Source organism: Lithobates pipiens, unplaced genomic scaffold (assembly GCF_037356315.1).
Source record: "Lithobates pipiens isolate NorthernLeopardFrog02 unplaced genomic scaffold, aLitPip1_a1.2 Scaffold_18, whole genome shotgun sequence".
NCBI lineage: Eukaryota > Metazoa > Chordata > Amphibia > Anura > Ranidae > Lithobates > Lithobates pipiens.
The window spans coordinates 216,512,400-216,532,901 of record NW_027507758.1 but is presented as its reverse complement, the minus strand read 5'-3'; the positions used below and the strand labels follow the sequence as shown (position 1 = coordinate 216,532,901).

Genomic DNA, 20,502 nt, shown 5'->3' with positions numbered 1-20,502 from the left:
CCTTACTCCCAAACCATGAATATTGGGCTAAGATTGAGCCCAATATTCATGGTTTGGAAAGATTGACATCTTAAAAATGTGTTGTTTATAATTCCAAACGAATTGCAAAAGGTCTGCTTGTAAGTTGTCAATTTTGTATTAATGAAGATCTCCTTTCTTCTTTTTGGCCATCTTCTTGTTACCCTTAGGTTTCATCTACACTGGCTGCTCCCACACTCATGTTCAAGCTTTTTGAATTTTTCTTTTTGCAAAAAACTCGTTAAAAGCCTTTGTGTCCATGTATACATAAGCTTTTAGCACAGTTTAGGAGCAGTCACATTTAGGATAGGGTAAAGCTCCCTCTCCTGAACGCAAAAGAATTTTCGGCCAAAGGCCGCTGCAAAAATGAGTATGTGCAGTGTTTAGTGTGTTTTCCTGCCCGGCATCCAGGGGAGGTTAGTGTACATGAAGTCCAACACAATGGTTCAGTGGGTGGTGGACATACAGTATATCTGGACAAACGAAAAAGAAGGAAGAGAGTGCACTCCCTAGCATAATATAGTTGATTCAACTATAGGATTAAAACTCAACTTTTGCACTCACATTTGGAAGCATAAATTAAGGCATTTATATTAGTAGGTTCCCCTCTCTTAAACAAGGTGTATTGGGACGTCCAAGCACCATAAGGTCCAAGCTTTTAGGAAAAAACTCAAGACCTTCCTTTTTTAGCAGATGATCAAAGCTCGCCACAGCGCCTAGAGGCGATTCAGTTCGCATTGTGCACTATACAAGTATTTCATTCATTCATTCATAAAGCCAGATGACAACTCTCAAGCCACCGGAATATGCCTCCAGCATGCTGGGTCGACTGCGCCCATACCAGAGTTATAATCCTATGGTTTAATCAACTATGTTATGCTAGGATTCCTCCTTTTTTCATTTGTCTAGTGTATATGACTCCTAATAGTTCATTCTCTGCAGATGGAAAGAGCATTCGGGGCAGAGGTAGGCAACCTTGGCCCTCCAGCTGTGGTGAAACTACAAGTCCCTTGAGACATGACAAGACCCTGACAATCACAGGCATGATTTGTAGATTCACCACAGCTGGGGTACCTAGGTTGCCTTGAAAAAAAACTTTACATTGCATATCACAAATACTGTATATAAGAAGCAGGTACACTTTGCCATGAGGATGAGTTCTATAAGTGTGTATATTACAAATAAAAGAAAATTGTATTCAAAGGTACATGTCTTAGTTATTTCAAGCTGTTATGATTTTTCTTCTATTAATATATATATGCTTTTTGTATGGTAAAGTATTCACTTCAAGTTTCCACTCTACCATCTTGCCATTTTTTTAGCTATAATTTTCCTAGCTGAAAATAGTGTCTCATGCAGAAATATTTTGGCATACTTGTCAATGGTATCGGGTAGAATTCCAAGAAGGCACTGTTTTGGTTCAAGTGCTAGAGGTGAACCCATGGTATCATGTAAGAATGTCACAATTTGCTTCCATAACCCCTGTATACTGGGACAGGCCCAGATTAGATGAAAAAAAGTGCCTGTTTCCAGCCCACACAGCAGACATATTGTGGATTGAGTATGTTTATACCTTGCCACTCTAAGGGTTGTAAGATATGCCCTGTGATATGCTGCGATAAACGGTCTGACAGTTTGGGGGATACTGCGTTGCAGGCCTCCAACGCCTCCCACCACTCCTCATCTTCCATTGGACCCACCTCTCTCTCCCACCTGGGTTTCAAATCATACCCTATTTTGTTAGAAATGGGGGTGGATAGCATGTTATAGAATGCAGAGATTAACTAGTGAGGATCTGTGCCCTTAATCACCGACATGATGGCATTAGGGGTAGAGTCTGGGATTGAGTCAGGAAACAGACTGTGTTGCGTGGCGGATTTGCAGAAATCTAAAAAAACATTCGATTTTGGAGGAGGAGTTCATTTTTGAGTGAGTCAAAGGTTTTAAGGCAGCCATCTTTTAATATGTGGTGTAAATAGAACACTCCCTGTCTGGTCCATATACTTGCGTGCTGCATTTTGGTGAATTCAGGTAGGTTTTTGTTATGCCATAAAGGCCTGGAATCATCATATTGTGGGATGTCAAGTTTAGAGGAGGCTAAGTCCCATATTCTCCTATATTGATACAGTGTGGTGCGCCTATGTCCCCCTTGCTCCAGCCCCTGTGTGCCCACTGCTATCGTACATAATAGGTCTTTAGTGTGTTGCACTCATTTTGATCCCTTGGTTTTCATGTTTACAATATTTTACTGTATGCCTTCTTTCCATGCTACCTTTACGTACACTACATTATATATTTTACCCCACTGTCCCATGTTATAGGCATGAAGAGAGGGAGATGTGTTTGTAGTTCAAAGCTGGTAAGCAATCCAGTGTGCCAATATGGCTTCCTCCATAGACACAGTGAGCATAGCCACCCTAGGACAGGAAGTGCCATTTGCAGGATTACTGTCTGAAAAATACAGAAACAAAATAAAACGAATGCAGCCACCATATCTAGATATTAGTAAACTGCAATTTATAACATTTTTACATTTGCGTTTTAATAACACTTTTTAAGACTCCATCTCTTATATTGAGGGACTGTTTATGGTCATCCCAAGAGGTATGCTGTGTCCCCCAATGAATGATGCAAGAAAAATTTTTATTTTCTATTGGTTAGTGTCCAGGCTTCAAGAGACACATAAAGGTCTGCTGCCCCGGGAGTACAAAAAAAACACTTGGTGCACAACATAGCTGTTTTTTCAGATTCATATTGTTTTTATAAGATGTCTTTTGTAGAGGTGTACTTTTTGTTTCAACTCTATACATTGTATTACATTACTGTACTTTGTAGTTATTTTATGTGATTTTAAAGGTTGTGGCATTATTCCTAGGTACTATGAAACTGTGTCTGATGTTCTAAGTTCAGTAAAAAAAATGGAAGATAGTCTTAAGAGGCTCAAACAAGCCCGTAAAACTGCATTCTCCAGTAATAGTAACAATGGAGGAGTTAGTGATGACAACAAAATACGACTTCAGCTGGCTCTTGATGTTGAACATTTTGCAAATCAGGTATGTTAAATGAGTTTTATGTTTTTTTTTATTTAGATTGCAATCATTGAATAAAATCTAAGGAATCTAGGGTGGAAAAGGACCTGGGGGTCCTAGTAGATGATAGGCTCAGCAATGGCATGCAATGCCAAGCTGCTGCTAACAAAGCAAACAGAATATTGGCATGCATTAAAAAGGGCATCAACTCCAGAGATAAAACGATAATTCTCCCGCTCTACAAGACTCTAGAGTATGCTGTCCAGTTCTGGGCACCAGTGCTCAGGAAGGATGTACTGGAAATGGAGCGAGTACAAAGAAGGGCAACAAAGCTAATAAAGGGTCTGGAGGATGTTAGTTATGAGGAAAGGTTGCAAGCACTGAAATTGTTCTCTCTGGAGAAGAAACGCTTGAGAGGGGATATGAATTCAATATACAAATACCATACTGTTGACCCCATAATAGGGTAAAACTTTTTCGCAGAAGGGAGTTTAACAAGATTTGTGCCCACTCATTAAAATTAGATGAAGAGGTATAGCCTTAAACTACATAGAGGGTTCTTTACTGTAAGAGCGGCAAAGATGTGGAATTCCCTTCCACAGGTGGTGGTCTCAACGGGGGGCATTGATAGTTTCAAGAAACTATTAGATAAGCACCTGAATGACCACAACATACAGGGATATGCAATGTAATACTGACATATAATCACACACATAGGTTGGACTTGATGGACTTGTGTCTTTTTTTTCAGCCTCACCTACTATGTAATAAAACAGCCTAATTTGATTGAAAGTTAGATGAAGTTTTACCCTTAGGAATTACACATACAGTATCTCACAAAAGTGAGTACACCCCTCATATTTGTGTAAATATTTTATTATATTTTTTCATGAGAAAACACTGAAGAAATGGCACTTTGCTACAATGTTAAGTATTGTGTACAGCTTGTATAACAGTGTAAATTTGCTTTCCCTTCAAAATAACTCAACACACAGCCATTAATGTCTAACCTGCTGTCAACAAAAGTGAGTACACCCCTAAGTGAATATGTCCAAATTTGGTCCAAAGTGTCAGTATTTTGAGTGGCCACCATTATTTTCCAGCACTGCCTTTAACCCTCTTGGGCATGGAGTTTACCAGAGCTTCCCAGGTTGCCACTAGTCCTCTTCCACTCCTCCATGATGTCATCACAGAGCTGGTGGATGTTGTCTTTGTACTCCTCACCTGGTTGCCACCACACACGCTTCACACCAAGGGAACCAAATACGTTTTATCATTGTCTCATCAGACCACAGGACATGGTTCCAGTAATCTATTCCAACCTGTTTGTCTTCAGCAAACTATTTGCGGGCTTTCTTGTGCATCATCTTTAGAAGAGGCTTCCTTCTGGGACAACAGTGCAGACCAATTTGATACAGTGTGCGGCGTATGGTCTGATCACTGACAGACTGACCCCACCCTTTCAACCTCTGCAGCAATGCTGGCAGCACTCATTTGTCTATTTCCCAAGTACGGCCAATGGATATGAAGCTGAGCACGTGCACTCAACTGCTTTTGGTCGACTATGGCGAGGCCTGTTCTGAGTGGAACCTGTCCTGTTAACTTGCTGTATGGTCTTGGCCAATGTGCTGTAGCTCAGTTTCAGGGTCATGGCCATCTTTATGTAGAGCAACAATTCTTTTCTTTTTTTCAGATCCTCAGAGTTCTTTACCATGAGGTTCCATGTTGAACTTCCAGTGACCAGTATGAGTGAGTGAAAGCGATAAAACCAAATTTAACACACCTGCTCCCCGTTCACACCTGAGACCTTGTAACACTAACAAGTCACATGACACCAGGGAAAGAAAATGGCTAATTGGGCCCAATTTGGACATTTTCACTTGGGGGAATACTCACTTTTGTTGCCAGCGGTTTAGACATTAGTGGCTGTGTGAAGTTATTTTGATGAGACAGCAAATTTACACTGTTATACAAGCTGTACACTCACTACTTTACGTTGTAGTAAAGTGTAATTTCTTCAGTGTTGTCACATGAAAAGATATAATAAAATATTTACAAAAATGTGAGGGGTGTACTAATATATCAATATCCATGTGCTAGCAGATCAGCAGGATACTTAAGATTTTTGTCTCCAAGAATTATGGCAATTTTATAAAATCTGCGGTATGGCCGAACAGTTATATCCCTGCTTTTTAACCACTTTGCCTCTTACCGTTCACCCCTATGGACCAGAGCGATTTTTACATATTTGCTATTTTTTTTTTTTATTCCACAATAATCTTTTCCCTAAACATCTTTCAGCACAGCACCTGAGAGAGTGGCTCCACCCACTAGGAAACAGGAAACACTAACTCCACCAAATTTTAAAAGGACGCTTCTCCCCACAGCTCATCAGTTTTTGTGTTTCCTCTGGCAAGGAAACACCTAGCGGGAGTCGGGGTCTCTTAGGTGCTGTCCTGAGAGGCCAGACTGCCTACCACACCATACCTTTTTGCCTCCAGAGAGTCCGCCCCACCCACGTCGCACCAAATGTAGCTGGTAAGTGGGCTCCTCCTTCCTCTTCAGCTCAGATAGAGCTTGACTGTTTCTGGGGCCGTTCCTGGGTAGCAGCAGCCGTTCCGGGGTTCCCCAGCATGTCGGCATTACAGGCCACCACCATCTTTTTGGTGGCAGAGTAGAGACTCGGCCAGCCATAAATGAGGTATTCAGCAAGGGGCGTCACCAGGGAATAGGCGCAGCATAATTTAGGCTGGAAATTGCGCAGGGGGAGAGGAGGAGCAGTCCTGGTGCCTATATTATGGTTGCGGTCTGGCGCAGTGGCGTTGATGGACTCCGAAAACCGGAGTTCTAAGCCACTAACAAGCGGCACCATGATGAACTCTGTGGCAGTAGCAAGTGGGACAGGCACCAGCAAGGCCCAGGTAAGGGGATATGGGGGGGGGGGGGGGGTCTACCCTGTATATTGTGGTGCCTCTCTCTTTCCATTTTTTTCCTCCTGGTGGCTGGGGCCTGCCTGGGCACAGGGAGTTGGCTGTTGTACTACCTGTGTGCCTGTGGTCAGCCTGTTAGGAGGCAGGTTTGACTCACTGGGATGTTCTGGTGTTCTTTTTTTGTTGTTTTTTTGGCAGGCTAATGCCCCATACACACTATTAGATTTTCTGCTGATTTTTCTCTTCATATTTACCAAAAGCATATAATATAAGGTCAAACCTTAAGAGTTTCAATTTGTATACAATCAGGCAGGCCCTTGCACTATATGAGATACAAAAGATTACCGCTCCAAAGTAATGACCTATCCCAAAACAGCTGTTTCCACAATCCCACGGGGTGCCGGCTCTGTTTGCAACAGGAACTGAAGTGAAAAGATGTAGCTGGATAGCTGCACTCCAAAGTATTCAACTGTATTGCAAAAATATGATTAAAATCATAGCATCCGGGTAATGTACAGACTAACTGCACAGCCGCTGACATGTTTCACACCAAACATGGTGCTTAGTCATAGCTAATGTGCAGAATATACATACGAAGCTATATACATACCCATGCAATTAAACAAATGAATAAAATTTGTGTATAACTCAATAGCAATTAAGGAGGCAACTGTAAACATCAAAAGTCCAAAGATTAACACTTAAATGGATAGAAAAAATGCACTTTTACACCTAAATGAAGTTGACATATTAACCCCTTGCCGCCGAGCGTACGCAGATGTGCGTACTCGGCTTCCGGGGTTATACCGGGATGATGCCTGCACCTGCAGGCATCATCCCGGTACCGTTTTTCTGAGCAGGTCATTGGCTTTCCAGCCATAACAACCGATGTGGCTGAAAGCCACTCGGCTCTTATGCCGGAGGAGCGAGAAGGGACGCCCCCCCCTCCCGCCGCCTCCCACTGGTGCACCGATTGCACATCCGATGCCTTTTAGACCCCCGATCCCTCCATAAAAGAGTACCTGTCACCACCTATTACTGTCACAAGGGATTTTTTTTTTTTAACGCAAGATTTTATTAAGTTTGTACAGTATATGTCAGAACAGTGGTACAGTCTCAGCAGTGATTATCGTGGCAGTTTACAGTGGTAGATCAAGAAGAATATATAAAAAGAAAAGTCAAATATGGGCTAATCAGCATAAGAAACATATCAGATTATATTATGCAGTCCTGTAATATCCCTTTCAGGCCAGAGTTGCAACCAGAGGCCAAAATCAGTATAAGGTACATATCACTACGGGTGGAATACAATCATCTATACCAAGCACATGTCATCCCCATCTAAGGCAAAAGGGAAGACAAGTTCCCAGACCTCCCCCCCACTACAACCATCTTCTTACCCAGAGATTCCTGTTTCATCCTCAGCTTAGTGACTAAGTGGCCTCTCTTTGGTCCAGGGTCCCCATATCTTGTCAAATTTTTTAGGACAGTTTCTTCCCAGGTACGTCAGTTTATAGAGCGGTAAGGCCGCATCAATCAGGGCTCTCCATTGGGTCACCGTTGGGGGACTAGGATCCTGCCTTTTAATTAGGATAGCTTTCCTAGCATAGAAGGCTGAGTAGAATACAAATTATTTTTTAGCCTGCGATGCTGAAATCATATCCACAATACCCAGAAAGAGGGTCAGCGGATCACAGGGGACTTCAAATTGGCCCATAGAGCTGATCTCCGACGCTACCCCCCTCCAGATGGTCTGCAAGTACTCACAAGACCATACAATATGGAAGAAAGTACCTGAGACCAAGCCGCATTTAGGGCACATACCACTCCTGTTCGGGTAAATTCTGGACAAGCGGTCTGGGGAGTAATAAGCTCGATGAATAAACCTAAGCTGGGTGTATCTGTCTCTAGAGGATATCATGAGAGGCAGATATTGTTGAACACCCTCCTCCCAGTCCCCCTCCTCTAGTTCTGGTATGTCCCGCTGCCATTTGGAAAACAGACGGGAGACAACATTGGTATCTATACTGATTAAAACAGCATATAAGGTCGACAGCGTTTTCTTTTCACTTGATAGGGCCAAAATGGTCTCCCCGGGGGTTCGCCTCCAGAGTGATGGCGCATGAGAACTGCGCTCGATAGGCATGCCGGAGCTGGATATACCTAAAAACATACGCAGCTCATGTCTGCTTTTCAGGTCATCAAATGGAAGCAACCCCTGTGAGGTGGAGACATCCGCCAAAGTCTTGATACCACTCCGAGCCCACAGCAGCGGGTCCGAAATGGATCGAAAGTGGGGCAACCGCGGGTTCCCCCACAGCGGAGTGTCGGGGGACCAGCTGTTAGGTTTCCCTATCCTAGCCCTGACCGCGTCCCAGACCCTCAGTGTGGCCCGCATCGAGGGAGTGACCCCCAAATTGGACCTAGGGCCTCTGTGGACTAAGTTCCGGAGTTCGGAATAGGAGACCAAGAGTGCCGCTTCAAGGGTAGCCGCAGGGTTTGCCAGGTCTGCAGACATCCACCACTGCACCGTCACCAGGACCGCGGCCCAGTAGTACTTAACAAGGCAAGGCAGAGCTAAACCCCCTAAAGAGATCGGAAGCTGAAGCGTGCTCTGTGCTATTCTCGGGGTGCCGCCGTTCCAGATAAAGGAAATGATCAAACTGTTTAACTTCCGAAAGAAAACCTGGGGAATATGCACTGGGGTTTGTCGGAACAGATAGGTGAACTTGGGCAGGACTGACATCTTGATCAAATTAACTCTGCCCACGGGCGAGAGAGACAAAGTCTTCCAACCTGAGCACTGTCGTGTCAGTGAGGACAAAACCGGCTCAAGATTAAGAGGTATAAATCGGGCCAGGTCCTTGTGGATTATGACCCCCAAATATTTAAACTGGGTAACCACCTGAAGTGGGGCGTTAACCAGGAGCCTGGCATCTGAGGGGTGGAAGGCAAACAGGACAGAATTGTCCCAGTTTACTCGGATACCTGAATACCTGCCAAAGCTGTCGAAGAAGGCCTCCTCCATGGACGTGGACACCTCCCGAAGGTATAGAAGGGTGTCATCGGCATAAAGGGAAATTTTCTCCTCCACAGGGCCCAAGGGGATGCCACGGATCACCGAAGAAGACCTGATCAATATGGCCATTGGCCAGCGCAAAAAGCGCCGGGGAGAGTGGGCATCCCTGTCGAGTACCCCTGCGGAGGAGGAAAGGGGGAGAAATGACCGACCCAGTGCGCACTCTTGCCCTAGGGGCGCCATAGAGGGCCTTCACCCAGGAAATCTGGGGCCAAAGCCGAAGCGGAGCAGGACCCCCCAAAGATACACCCACTTGACAGAGTCGAATGCTTTTTCAGCATCCAGGGAGGCCACTGCATCCGCTCGGGCCAGGTGGGCATCAGATCCCAGAACCCTGTATAACCTCCGGAGATTTATATCCGTACCCTTACCCAGCAAAAAGCCAGTCTGGTCCTCATGAACCAGGGCAAGGATCACCTCGTTTAATCTCCGCGCCAAGACCTTAGTAAGCACCTTGGCGTCGGCATTAAGCAAGGATATAGGTCGATAAGAGGAACACAGCTCCGGGTCCTTGCCCGGTTTGGGTATAACCACTATTATTGCCTTAGCCATGGATGCCGGTAGGGCCCCCCCCCCCCCCCGAAGGGATTGAACTATCATTTAGTGAAGCCTGGGGACCAACGTGTTCCCATACTGTCTATAGAATTCTGGAGGAATCCCATCAAGGCCCGGAGTTTTCCCCGCCTGAAGTTCCCCCAGCGCCCGCTGAACCTCCTCCACCGCTATGGGGGCCTCCAGAGAGTCCCGGGCCTCAGGAGAGAGAGTAGGGAACTGGATTCAGTCCAGAAACTGATCAAGGCCAGCGCTTGAGTAATCCACCCGGGAGCTATAGAGATCACTATAGTAGGAAGCGAATCGAGCATTTATGAGTGAGGGGTCCACCAGCACCGTGCCATCCGAGCCCCGAATACGGCCAATGGAGGTGACAGGCTGTTGCTCTCTAGCCAACCAGGCCAGAACTCGGCCGATTTTACCCCCCTGCTCAAAAATGCGGTGCGTCTGAACCAGTTGCTTTTTTGCCCCAGAGACCCTAAGAAGCATCACCTCCCTGTAGGCCGTTTGCATGTCTAGGTAGGTAATAGGGTTCTGCGTGGAGGCGTAGCAGGCCTCCAGCTCCCTAGCAGACGCCTCCGCCAAAGTAATCGCTGAGTCATGTCGGGCCCTAGCTATAGAGGATTGGTATGCCCCCCTAATGTATGCCTTAAACGCATCCCACACATTAAGTTCTGAAGCCGAACCCTCATTTGTTAGCCAGTAAGTCTGGATATGTTTCGAAATCTCCAACTCCATCAGTGGGTCAGAAATCCAATACCTTAATAACCGCCATATTCTTTCCGTGGGGGGAGCCAGCATTTGAAAGGTACACAACATGGGGGCATGATCCGAGATTCCTCTCGGAAGCATGTCCACCACCCGCACCCGTGAGAGCATCCCGCCGCTAACCAAAATTGGATCAATCCGTGACATAGCTCTATACGAGGTGGAGTGATGTGTAGGCCCTCTCACCCAGGTGTCTCCACCTCCAAACATCAGTTAGGCCATAGAGGGAAGCCCATCTCGATAACGGGGATTCCACTCCACCCCCCAGGGACATCCTATCCAATGCAGGGTTCGGGACCATGTTAAAATCACCCGCGATGATGATCTTATCAGTGGGGTAACTAGACAGGAGGGGAACCAGGAGTTTTAGAAGAGCAGTGGTAGCCGGCGGCGGGATGTAGAGGCCCGGTCCATCACTCGCGCGGGGCAAACTGAAGGAGTGGGGTGTATTCACACACCAGGGGCTAGTGCACACAGTTCTCCACAGTAGAAGTCACATGGGGGGAGCCATTAGGGGGGGGGGGAGAAAGGGCGGGAGACATCATGGAGCGACATTAAAAGCATAGGCTGTGTAAAACATAGTTACCGGGGCCTGGGTAAAGGGTCCAGCCACTGTGAAGCCTCCTCCGGCGAAGTAAAGTATCGAGTGGACTCCCCATCCACCACCCGAAGGCATGCAGGGAACAGCATACCGTATTTGATGTTTCTTGCACGGAGCTGGGCCTTAACATGGTCAAAAGTTTTCCTCTGCCTCTGGGTCTCTACGGAGTAGTCCGGAAACAGCATGAGACGGGCATTGGCAAACCGTAGGGATTTACCGCGCCTCGCGGGGGACTAAATCCTGATCCCTGAAGTTCAGTAGGCGCAGAATAAAGGTGCGAGGGGGGGGCACCAGGCGGCCCCCGCATGGATGGCATCCTGTGGGCTCTCTACCGCATAGTGGGGAGAGAATGCCGCCGCCGGTAGGAGAGGGCAGAGAAGATGCTCAGCGAAGGTTGCAGGGTCCTGTCCCTTCTCTCCCTCCGGCAGGCCCACCACGCAGAGGTTGTTCCTTCTGCTCCTATTTTCACTGTCCTCCACTCGGGACTCCAGCGCCTGCACCTGGAGAGTATGGAGGGAGGCACGGTAGTCTCTGAGGGCATCTTCGGTGTCTCCCACCCGCCGCTCAACCTCCCCCATCCGCTCTCTGAACTTGTCCATATCGCGGCGCACCAACCCCACATCCGTCTGTAGGAGGTCAATTTTAGCCGTCAGGGCCGTTTTGCAGCCCAAGATAGCCTGCATCAGCGCCTGAAATCTGTCGTCCTCCATGTTGGCGCCAACAGGGGGAGGCTGCTGCTGCCTCGCGTGCTCCGGGGATGGCGCCGGGACAGAGGAATTCTTCCATCTGGAGCTGTGCTTGCCTCCCTTCATGCCCAAAAGTCTCCGCCGGTCTGTGAGGTCATTAAGGCACCCGATTGCCGGTATTAAGCGGATAAATTACCCAGGCTGGAGCGGAGCTCACGCTGTGCACGTCCGCTCAGGCCGCCAGCTTGACCACGCCCCCCACTGATTAGCAATTTAATATTGCTGGGGCACAGACGGTGGCACAGGAGGACAGTTCAGTATGGTTGGAGCACAGATGGTGGCACAGTAAGGCAGTTCAGTATTGCTGGGGCACAGGTGGCAGCCCAGGAAAGGCAGGTCAGTATTGTTGGGGCACAGATGGTGACTCAGGAATGCAGTTCAGTATTGCCGCTGCACAAATGGTGGCGCAAGAAGGCAGTTTAGTATTGCCGGGACACAGATGGTGGCACAGGAAGGCAATTCAGCATTGCCGGAGCACAGATGGTAACACAGGGAGGCAGGTCAGTATTGCTGTGGCACAGACGGTAGCACAGGAAGGCAGTTCACTGTTGCTGTGGCACAGATGATAGCACAGGGAGGCAGTTCAGTATTGCTGTGGCAAAGACGATAGCAAAGGGAGGCAGTTCAGTATTGCTGTAGCACAGATGATAGCACAGGGAGGCAGTTCAGTATTGCTGTAGCACATATGATAGCACAGGGAGGCAGTTCAGTATTGCTGGGACACAGATAGTGACACAAGAAAGACAGCCCAGCACTACTGGGGCACAGGTGGTGGTACAGGGAGGGCAGCACCAGCACTACTGGGGCACAGGTGGTGGTACAGGGAGGGCAGCCCAGCACTACTGGGGCACAGGAGGTGGTACAGGGAGGGCAGCCCAGCACTACTGGGGCACAGGTGGTGGTACAGGGAGGGCAACCCAGCACTACTGGGGCACAGGGGAGGCAGCCCAGTGTGGCTAGGGCAGAGATGCTGGTCAGGGGAGGGTAAGGTTGCCCAGCTAAGTCACAGTACCTGACTTGGACGCTGATCCTGGCACAGTAGGCCGCAAAATGGCGGCGGGCCTCGGGCGCCCAGAATCGGCCGCTACAGATCCTCTGATGGCCTATGGGGGCCCCACACAGCCCAGCACACTCCTAGAGACAGCCGCCACTGAGTTGCTCGAATTTGCCGCCTCCCGGTCAGCCGATCGCGGCACTCGAGCCCGTGGATGTCGGAGGCTCTGTAGGCCTCAAAGTGGCGGCGGGTCCCCGTTGCGTGGAGACGCCCCCGTCTGGCCGATTTTTACAATTCCTGCTAGGGCTGGTGTAAAAGATGTCTGGCTACTGGTGTGGAGAGTTTAGAGGCTCTCCAGGCTGGAGTCGATGCAGGATGGCGATGGATTGTGTCAGGATCGGCGGAGCTCCGCAGCAGCACGTCTTTCCTCCACTACATCCGGACACTCCCCCACAAGGGATGTTTACATTCCTTGTGACCGCAATAAAAGTGATCAAAAATTATTATTTTTTTTTTAAAAAAACAATATATTAATTTTAAAATAAATAAAGAATTTTTTTTTTTTTAAAGCGCCCGCTGTCCCCGCAAGCTCTTTCGAAGCAAAGAAAACATACGGAAGTCGCGCCCGCATATGTAAAAGGTGTTCAAATCACACATGTGAGGTATCGCCACGATCGCCAGAGCGAGAGCATTAATTCTAGCATGAGACGACCTCTGTAACTTTAACCTGGTAACCGGAAAATAAATTTAAAGCGTTGCCTGTTGAGATTTTTAGGTACCGTAGTTTGTAGTCATTCCACGAGTGCATGCAATTATAAAGTGTGACATGACAAGTGACAAGTTTGGTATCTATTTACTCGGCGTAACATTATCTTTCACATTATGCAAAAAATGGGCTAATTTTACTGTTTCGTTTTTTCTTTTAATTCATGAAAGTGTCCATTTTCCCAAAAAGTTGCGTCTAAAACACTGCTGCGCTAATATCGTGTGACATAAAATATTTCAACAATCGCCATTTTATTCTCTAGAGTCTCTGCTAAATATATATATATATATATATATATATATATATATATATATATATATATATATATATATATATAATGTTTGGGGGTTCCAAGTAATTTTCTAGCAAAAAATATGGATTTTAACTTGTAAAAACCAAATGCCAAAAATAGGCTTAGTCATGAAAGGGTTAAAAACATACACAATAGTGATAAAGGGCATGACAAATCCTGTCTTTAGAGAGAAGGATACAGGTGCAACCTACAGAAAAAAAAAACATATACAAATATTTTTCATTTTGTATTTAAAAAATTGCATGTATCGCATGTATCCAGCTATATTTTTCCCTTGCACTATATGGTTTTGGTCAATATGAAGATAAAAATCTATTAGTGTGTATGGGGCTTTACAACTCTGATCCAGCGATCAAAAAGATCAGAGCGTTGGAAAAAGAATTTGTGTCAAATTTGCATTGAGTCCTTAGTTAAGGAAGAAGCTTCTGTATGCAGCGATTTAATTGCATCAGTTAAAGCGCTAGACGCTACTATACAATCTTTTCTCTTTTCTCTTACAACACCATCCCTGAGTCCTACCCAAGGGCAGCATTCCCCCTCACACTCCAGGGAAGGAGAGGAGGAAGGGGTAGAAGATGCACCTTCAAGATACAAATTGTCCTTAGAACAAGTAGACAGTCTGTTGAAAGCAGTCTATGCAACATTGGGTTTAGGTGAAGAAAAGAGAATTATCGCTGCATGACCAAATGTACGCAGGGCTTAGTGAAACAAAGTGGCACTTTCCCCGTGCATTCAGTAATCTTTGAAGCCATTAAAAAGGAATGAGCGGATCCAGAGAAAAAAAAACTTTTTCCCAAGAGCGCATAAGACTCTTCCTGTTCAATGACTAAAGTTCCTAAATTGGACGCTGCATTTTCCCAAGTTTCCAGATTGACTAATTGGCATTCAAAACATGGGAATACTAAAAGATCCCATGCACAAATGTGTGGATCAACAGCATAAAAAGGCTTGGCAATCCATCATGGGCAACCTCAAACCAGCTATGACTACTACCTGCATTTCTAGAAACATGGAGTTCTGGCTAAATCAGTTAAAAGCCCACATTATAGCAGATTCACCCAAGCAGGAGATTCTGGATTCTTTTTCAACCCTAGCAGCAGCTGTGGCTTACGTTTCTGATGCATCTGTAGAATCAATAAGGATGTCAGCTAGATCCGCGGCCTTAACTAATTCAGCCAGGAGAACCCTATGGCTAAAGACCTGGCCAAGAGACGCAGAGTCTAAAAGTAAATTGTGTGGAATCCCATTCATGGGAGATTTTTTATTCGGTCCTGATCTAGATTCAGTTTTAGAAAACTTTTCCTGTTAAAAATAAAAAGCAGCCAGTTTAGCAATAGGCCTCAAGAGAAGAGAAGGAATTGGTCGGCACAAAGGTGCAAAGGCAGAGTGAATGTCCTTTTCCAGCCACCTGTGCCAACCAATAAATCGCAATGACTCGTCATTGCCAGTAGGATGAAGGCTTCAGAAACTCCTTCCTCACTGGGCAAGCATGACAGAAAACCTATTTATTCTAGACATGCTGGCCCAGAGATACAATATAGAGCTTTTGGACCTTCCTCCAGAAAGATACTTTGTAACAGACCTGCCAAGGGACACAACAAAGGCCCTAGCCATGAAGAACCTGTTAGGGGGATCAGGTATCTCCAGAGTTGTGATTCAGGTATCTCCAGAGGAATCTTATCGGGGGTTTCTATTCCCATATTTTCCTGATAAAAAAAAAAACGTTGGGAAGCTTTCATCTCATTCTCAACTTAAACATTTAAACAGGTCAGTCCGATACAGGAGATTCCATATGGACTCCATTTTTTCACTCAGAAATCTTAGTCAAGGGATGCTTCATGGCATCAATCAACTTAAGAGATGCATACCTGCATGCGCCTATAGAGCCTCTGAGTCTCAAAAGTACCTCAGGCTGGCAGTAAATATGGGGAAGGAGGTTCTGCATCTACAATTCAAGGCCCTCCCTTTTTGGTCTTCCATCCGCCCCACAAATATTTACAAAAATAATGGCAGAAGCTCTTGCTCCTCTCCATCTGCAAGGAATTGTGGTAATCCCTTATCTGGAAGACCTCCTCTTTGCCCCTTCCGGAGAAAAATTGCAGGCAGACCTGGCCAAGGTCTGCAATCATTTGGAAGCCTTGAGCTGGATTGTGAACCTTCAGAAATCAATCCATCTCAGAAAGTTCAGTTTCTAGGTTATCAAAAAGATTCTGTAGAACAAAGGTTTTTTTTCTTCCAGAAGAAAAGAAAAACAAATTCATGAGAGTAGTAACCAGGCTACAAACAAACCAGGAGATATCAGTCAGAAAGATTGTTGGCCCTGGGAACCTTAACTTTGACAATGCTGGCCATTCAATGGGCGAGGCTCCATTTCAGGCCCCTCCAGAGTTTTCTGTTTAAAGGTTTGGGATCACAGCCCAGAAAGATTAGACACAAAAGTAAAACTCCCCACCAGGGTCAAGAGGACCCTTTGGTGGTGAAGTTTGTTTTGTCAGAGGGCTTACTATAGTCTTTTTCGACAGAAAAAAAGTGTCACGACAGACGCCAGCAGTTGGGGATGGGGGGGCCCACTGGGATCAAAATATAGCACAGGGAATTTGGTCCTGATCCGAGGGAGTTAGAAGCTGCCTTCTCTCCAAACCTCCAGGGGTCCCATGTGCAGATTCTATCAGACAATGTCGCTGCCGTGGCATACCTGAACAAACGGGCAGAGAAGCATTTACTCTCCCTGTCAGCAATGCATCTCAAAGGCATGCTAAATGAAGTAGCAGACTTCTTGAGCAGAGGAAAAATTCAGGCAGTAGAATGGAGCTTGAATCTGGAAATACTTTCATTTTCATCACCAGGATGTGGTGGTGTCCACAAGTAGATTTGTTTGCGCCAAAAGAAAAGGCTCAGCTCCCTCAGTTCTTTTCTCTACACCGAGACAGCGGAAAGATGCCTTAGCACAGCCCTGGAACTTTCATGTGGGCTATGCCCCCCCCCCCCCGCCCCCTTTCAGCCAATTCCATTGGTATTAAGGGAAATACAAAAGGAAAAAGTGTCAGTAATTCTGATCACTCAGTTCTGGCCAAAAAGAGCCTGGTTTTCCTCCATTCTACAAATGACAGTCAAACCATTCTGGCAGCTTCCTCTCAGACAGGACTTACTACTTCAAGGCTCAGTATACCACCCAGATATAGCCAGTTCTCACAGTCTGGTATCTGAGGAACAGTTAAGGAACAAAGGATTGTCAGAGCCTCTAGTATCCACTTTACTCACCGGTGGAAAGAAAGCAACTAGAGATATTTACACTAAAGTTTGGAGAGCCTACTTTTGGTGTCATTTGTCAAACCAAAAAAGACAATGTCTTAGAAGACATTGTGTCGATTTTGGAGTTTCTGCAAAATGGCGCGGACAAAGATCTTGCGATTAGCACTCTTAGAGTGCAAGTGGCTGCCCTGTGAGTATACCTAGAAATACCAGTTTCTTCAGTTCCTTGGGTTACAAGATTCTTTAAGGCACTTACTATGTCCAGACCAGCTCCTACTAAACAATTTCCTAAGTGGGACCTGTCAGTAGTTTTGCAAGCCTTCACAAAAGATCCTTTTGAACCATTAGACAATCTCGTTCAGGAATTTAACTCTTAAAACGGTATTCTTAGTTGCAGTTAGGTCCGCAAGAAGAATCGGTGAACTACACCCTCTATCTCAGTAAAGGAACCTTTTTTGTTAAAGAGGAAGTAAACCCCTTCAAACCACTTTGACCTACAGGTAAGCCTAGATTAAGGCTTACCTGTAGGTCCAAGCAATATCTCCTAAACCTATATGGTTTAGGAGATATTTGCCCGAAAATGGGCACCGCTGTCTACGGCGCATGCGCCGTAGACATCGGTGCGCAGGCGCACGAAATGCGGCAAGTCCAAGAATGGATTTGCCTAATTTGTCGACTCCCGTGTGCATGCGCGGGAGTGACGTCATCGCGGCTTCGCCGAATGGCAGCGTCGGAGCTGCGAGACGCGACTCCCGTGCGCATGCGCGGGAGTGACGTCATCGCGGCTTCGCCGCTGTCATTGGTCGGAGCTGCGAGACGCCACCAGCAAGATGGACGCGGCGGACTACAGGGATCAGCGGCGACTTCGCTGGCTCCTGTGTCAGGTAAGTGACACATAATGAGCTACTATGCGATGCATAGTAGTCCATTATGCTTTACCTTTGCAGGGAAAAAAAGAGGAAGTAAACCCATTAGGGTTTACTTCCTCTTTAATTTTCTGAGACAGGATTATACTTAAAAACAGATCTGGAGTTTTTGCTAAAAGTAGCGTCAGTTCATAATAGGTCGCAGGAAATAACCCTGTCAACTTTTTGCTCAAATCCTTCTGGAAAAAAGGAGAATTTATTCCATAACTTAGATGTAAGAAGAATGTTATTATATTACTTGGAAGTAACAAGGGACTTTAGGTCTTCGGACTCTTTATTTGTTATTTAGTCTGACAACAGAAAGGGCCGCTAAGCATCAAAGGGATCAATTGCTAGATGGCTAAAATCGGCTATTTCAGAAGCTTATTCCCAGATGTGTTTGTTCCCCCCACCGGGAATTCAAGATTCAATTGTACTAGAGCTCTGGCCACTACATGGGCATAAAAACCTGGTGCCACCCCCAGATCAAATTTGTAAGGAGGCTTCGTGGTCAAGTTATCTAACGTTTGTCCGTCATTACAGATTGGCTCTTCTGTCAGCCGGTGATCAGGCATTTGACAGGACCTGCAGGCTGTTGTCCCTCCCTAGATGGTAAATCTCGATTATACTCTCAGGTGCTGTCCTGAAAGACGTTTAGGGAAAATTCAAGTTAGACTTAACGGTAACTTGTTTTCCAGGAGTCTTTCAGGACAGCAACGACCCATCCTTTTCTTGTTTATGTATTTGCTGTGACTAACCATATTCTGATTATGTGTTGCAGCTTGGGCCGAAGGTACTCTGCTACAATTGACGAACTGTGGGGAGAAGCCTCCTTTTTAAAATGTGTTGGTGTTGCCTAGTGGGTGGAGCCACTCTCTCAGGTGCTGTCCTGAAAGACTCCTGGAAAACAATTTACCTGTAAGTCTAAAGCCCCGTACACACGATCAAACAATCCGGCGGACAATCCGCCCTTGTATGGGCTCCAGCAGACTTTTTTACCCAAAAGTCCGGCGGACTAAGATTGTAGTTTTGCACATCAATCTGTGACAATACGGCCATGTGTGTGCTAGTCCGTGGTACTTTTGAAATGAACGGACTTTTCCCCACCCGGAGGAAAGTCCACTCATTTTGAGCGCAGCTCCAGGTACCCGGGACCAGCGAAGGAGGCGTCGCTGGCCCCCGTCACCTGGTATGGACTTGAAAGGGAATCCCTACGCCGAAAAAACAGCGTGGGGGTCCCCCCAGGTCTATATAAGACCCTTAGCCGAGCTACCCGGCCAGCAAAGGGGGTGGGGACGAGCGAGCACCCCCCCCCTCCTGAGCCATACCAGGCCGCGTGCCCTCAACATGGGGGGCTTCTTGGGGAAGGGGGGGCTGCGCAGCCCCCCCACCCCAAAGCACCTTGTCCCCATGTTGATGAGAACAAGGGCCTCTTCCCACCAACCCTGGCTGTTGGTTGTCGGGGTCTTTAATAAGGGGGCCCCTGGATCCCGGCTCCCCACCCTATGTGAATGAGTATGGGGTACAATGTACCCCTACCCATTTACCTGTGAAAAAAATGTAAAAAAAAACACAACACACAAGGGTTAAAATAGTTTATTGCACAGCTCCGGGGGTCTTCTTCCGTCTTCAGGGGTCTTCTCGCGAGACTCCTCCACTATCTTCTGCTAGCTCTTTTACTAGCGGAGGAGCCCGGCTTTCTTCTTCGCCGCCGCCCTCTACTTCCGACTTTGGGGGTCTTGTCCCCCTAATCGGGGGTCTTGTCCCCCTCTTCGGTTCTTTTTGCCGGGCCACCGCACCGCCTTCTAGCTCTTTTACAAGCGGTGACCCGGTCTTCTGTCGCTGCTGTCTTCTGTTCTTCTCTTCTTCTCTTCTTGAGCTGTTGCCTCATCGCTGTCTCTGGTCATGACAGGGACGCAGCGACTTATATAGGGACATCGCCAGATGATGTCCCCGCCCATTATGATGTCACAGTCCCAGAGGATGCTTGGGGGGACCCCCATGCTGTTTTTTCAGCGTAAGGTTTCCCCTTTAAGTCCATACCAGGTGATGGGGCCAGTGACGCCTCCTTCCCTGGTCCCGGCTACCTGGAGCTGCGCTCAAAATGAGCGGACTTTCCTCCGTGTGTGTGGGTGAGTCCATTCATTTCAAAAGTACGGCGGATAGTCCGGCGATACGGCAGATAGTCCGGTGGACAAAAAGTGCCGTGTGTGGGCAGGTAGCTCGTTCGGAAAGTCCGGCAGTTTGTCCGCCAGACTAAGTCCGCCGGATAGTCTGATACGTGTGTACGCCGCATAACTTGAATTTTCATTGCTAAAGATAAGCTAATGCATATATTGTCTGGGTTTTTTTTTTAAAGACCAAACGAGTGCTTTTTCAGATTTGATACTGTGTACCACAAAAGAAAAAACTAAAAATCTAAATCGACTCCCTCAGCAGCTACTCTTGCTAGCTGACGCAACCAACTGCAGGTCCATAGCAACTCAGGTGTTGTGTTAACAGACCTTCTGCTGAGGAGAAATGTGTAGAAATCTGTTAAATAAGTCAGA

The 20,502-nt window shown here is 46.7% G+C and overlaps 1 protein-coding gene across 3 annotated transcripts in view; it reads left to right on the top strand.

The window, feature by feature from the left end:
* The window catches only part of COG2 (component of oligomeric golgi complex 2), a 442,013-nt gene that overhangs the window by 395,391 nt on the left and 26,120 nt on the right, over positions 1-20,502 (top strand). For all 3 annotated transcript variants that reach the window (XM_077486570.1, XM_077486569.1, XM_077486571.1), the window contains one exon: positions 2,894-3,071. In XM_077486570.1, the coding sequence (XP_077342696.1) occupies positions 2,894-3,071 (178 nt within the window). The remainder of the gene's footprint in view (positions 1-2,893; positions 3,072-20,502) is intronic.